This window comes from Colobus angolensis, unplaced genomic scaffold (assembly GCF_000951035.1).
Source record: "Colobus angolensis palliatus isolate OR3802 unplaced genomic scaffold, Cang.pa_1.0 Scaffold98, whole genome shotgun sequence".
NCBI lineage: Eukaryota > Metazoa > Chordata > Mammalia > Primates > Cercopithecidae > Colobus > Colobus angolensis.
Genome location: NW_012123820.1, coordinates 2,542,142 through 2,544,651, shown reverse-complemented (window position 1 = coordinate 2,544,651; position 2,510 = coordinate 2,542,142). Strand labels below are relative to the sequence as shown.

Genomic DNA, 2,510 nt, shown 5'->3' with positions numbered 1-2,510 from the left:
TGGGATTACAGGTGTGAGCCACCGTGCCTGGCCTTCCATCCCTACTTCTCACCAAGTCTGCAAAGAATAATAAAAATGAGGCAGCCCAGCCTGGCTAACATGGTGAAATCCTGTCTCTACTAAAAATACAAAAATTAGCCAGGTGTGGTGGTGCATGCGTGTAATCCCAGCTATTCAGGAGGCTGAGGCAGGAGAATTGCTTGAAACGAGGAGGCAGAGGTTTCCGTGAGCCGAGATGCACCATTGCACTCCAGCCTGGGCACAAGAGTGAAACGCTGTCTCAAAAATAAAAAGAGGCAGCACTTAAATTTTTTTAATTGACAAAAATTGTATATTTTTATCATGTACAGCACATGGCTTTGAAATACGTATACATTGTGGAATGGCTAACTCAAGCTAATTAATACATACATCACTTTACATACTACATTATTATTATTATAATTATTGAGACAGAATTTCGCTCCACGCATCTGCTGCCTCCCGGGTTCAGACGATTCTCCCGCCTTAGCCTCCCGAGTAGCTGAGATTACAGGTATGTGCCACCACACCTGGCTAATTTGGATTTTTAGTAGAGACGGCATTTCTCCATGTTGGTCAGGCTGGTCTCGAACTCTCGACCTCAGGTGATCTCCCCACCTCAGCCTCCCAAAGTGCTGGGATTACAGGCGTGAGCCCCACCGTGCCCAGATTCTCTTTCTTTCTTTCTTTTTTTTTTTTTAAGACGAAGTTTCGCTCTTGTTGCTCAGGCTGGAGTGCAGTGGTGCAATCTCAGCTCACTGCAACCTGCACCTCCTGGGTTCAAGCTATTCTCCTGCCTCAGCCTCCAGAGTAGCTGGGATTACAGTCACCGGCCACCATGCCTGGCTGATGTTTGTATTTTTAGTAGAGACAGGGTTTCACCATGTTGGCCAGGCTGGTCTAGAACTCCTGACCTCGTGATCCACTCGCCTTGGTCTCCCAAAATGCTGGGATTACAGGCGTGAGCCACTGTGCCCGGCCAGCAATTTTCTTTCTTTCTTTCTTTTTTTTTTTTTAAGACAGTCTCCCTCTGTCACCTAGGCTGGAGTGCAGGCTCACTGCAACCTCCGCCTCCCTGGTTCAAGTGATACCCCAGTCTCAGCCCCCTGAGTAGCTGGGATTGCAGGCATGAGCCACCACGCCTGGCTAATTTTTGCATTTTTAGTAGAGACGCGGTTTCACCACGTTGGCCAGGCTGGTCTCGAACTCCTGACCTCAAGTGTTTTACCAACCTTGGCCTCCCAAAGTGCTGGGATTACAGCCCTGAGCCATGTGCAGCCAACTAAGCAATTTTCAAGAAGACAGTACATTGTTGTTAACTATGTATAGTTACCAAGTTGTACAATGGATCTCTTGAACCTAGACCTCCTAAGTGAAACTTTGCATTTGATCGAGAGCTCCTTAACTCTGAGGCCATTTTTGTTAGAATTTTAATCTTTATTTTTATCTTTATTATTTAACCCTTTCTGTAGGATTTTCCTAGCACAGCAAAAGAGGCCAAAATCCGGAAATCATTGCAAAAAAAAGTAAAGGTGGAAAAAGGGGAAACGTCCCTGCAGAGTTCTGAGACACATCCTCCTGAAGTGGCCCTTCCCCCTGCGGAGGGGCCACCTGCCCTGGAAGATTCCACTGCTCTCCTTGAGGGAGTTAATACAGTTGTGGTGACAACTTCTGCCCCAGAGGCTTTGCTGGCCTCCTGGGCGAGAATTTCGGCCAGGGCGAGGACGCCAGAGGCAGTGGAATCTCCACAAGAGGCCTGTGGTAAGCCCAACATGAAGAGCTTATTCTGGTCCAGTGGGGAAATAAGCTTAGTAAAGATTAATGCCTGATACATTTTAGGGTATATCAAAATGCTTTCGAGGGCCCGCGATTCCTGGACCCTGCCCACAGAGTTTGTAATTCAGGTCTAGGACAGGACCTGAGCATTTACATTTCTTTCTTTCTTTTTTCTTTTTTTTTTTGAGACGGAGTTTCGTTCTTACTTCCCAGGCTAGAGTGCAGTGGCGCGATCTTTGCTCACCACAACCTCAACCTCCTGGGTTCAAGCGATTCGCCTGCTTCAGCCTTCCTGAGTAGCTGGCATTAGAGGCAGGCGCAACCATGCCCAGCTAGTTTTGTATTTTTAGTGGAGACAGGTCTTCTCCACGTTGGTCATGCTGGTCTCAAGCTCCCGACCTCAGATGATCTGCCTGCCTCGGCCTCCCAGAGTGCTGGGATTACAGGTGTGAGCCACCACACCCGGCGAGAGTTTGCATTTCTAAGTTTTCCGGGCAGCACTAAGGATGCTGGTCTGGGGACCACAGTTTGAGAACCACTGCTTTAAATGATTGATGGCATCAGAAGGGGATAGCAGTTTGGTTTTCTTTCTTTCCCCTTTAAGCAATTTAAATTAAAAGTAAGATCTAAAATTAAGTGCCTGCAGCTGAGCCCCAGAATGGCATTAATAAGTTATTTAAAATATTTCCCAGTGTTTTCATTGTAAAATGGGT

The 2,510-nt window shown here is 47.1% G+C and overlaps 1 protein-coding gene across 1 annotated transcript in view; it reads left to right on the top strand.

Annotated features, from left to right (window-relative positions):
* Positions 1–2,510, top strand: part of DPPA4 (developmental pluripotency associated 4) — a 9,348-nt gene that overhangs the window by 4,479 nt on the left and 2,359 nt on the right. The window contains 1 exon segment of the mRNA XM_011932755.1: positions 1,494–1,782. Within this exon segment, the coding sequence (XP_011788145.1) occupies positions 1,494–1,782 (289 nt within the window).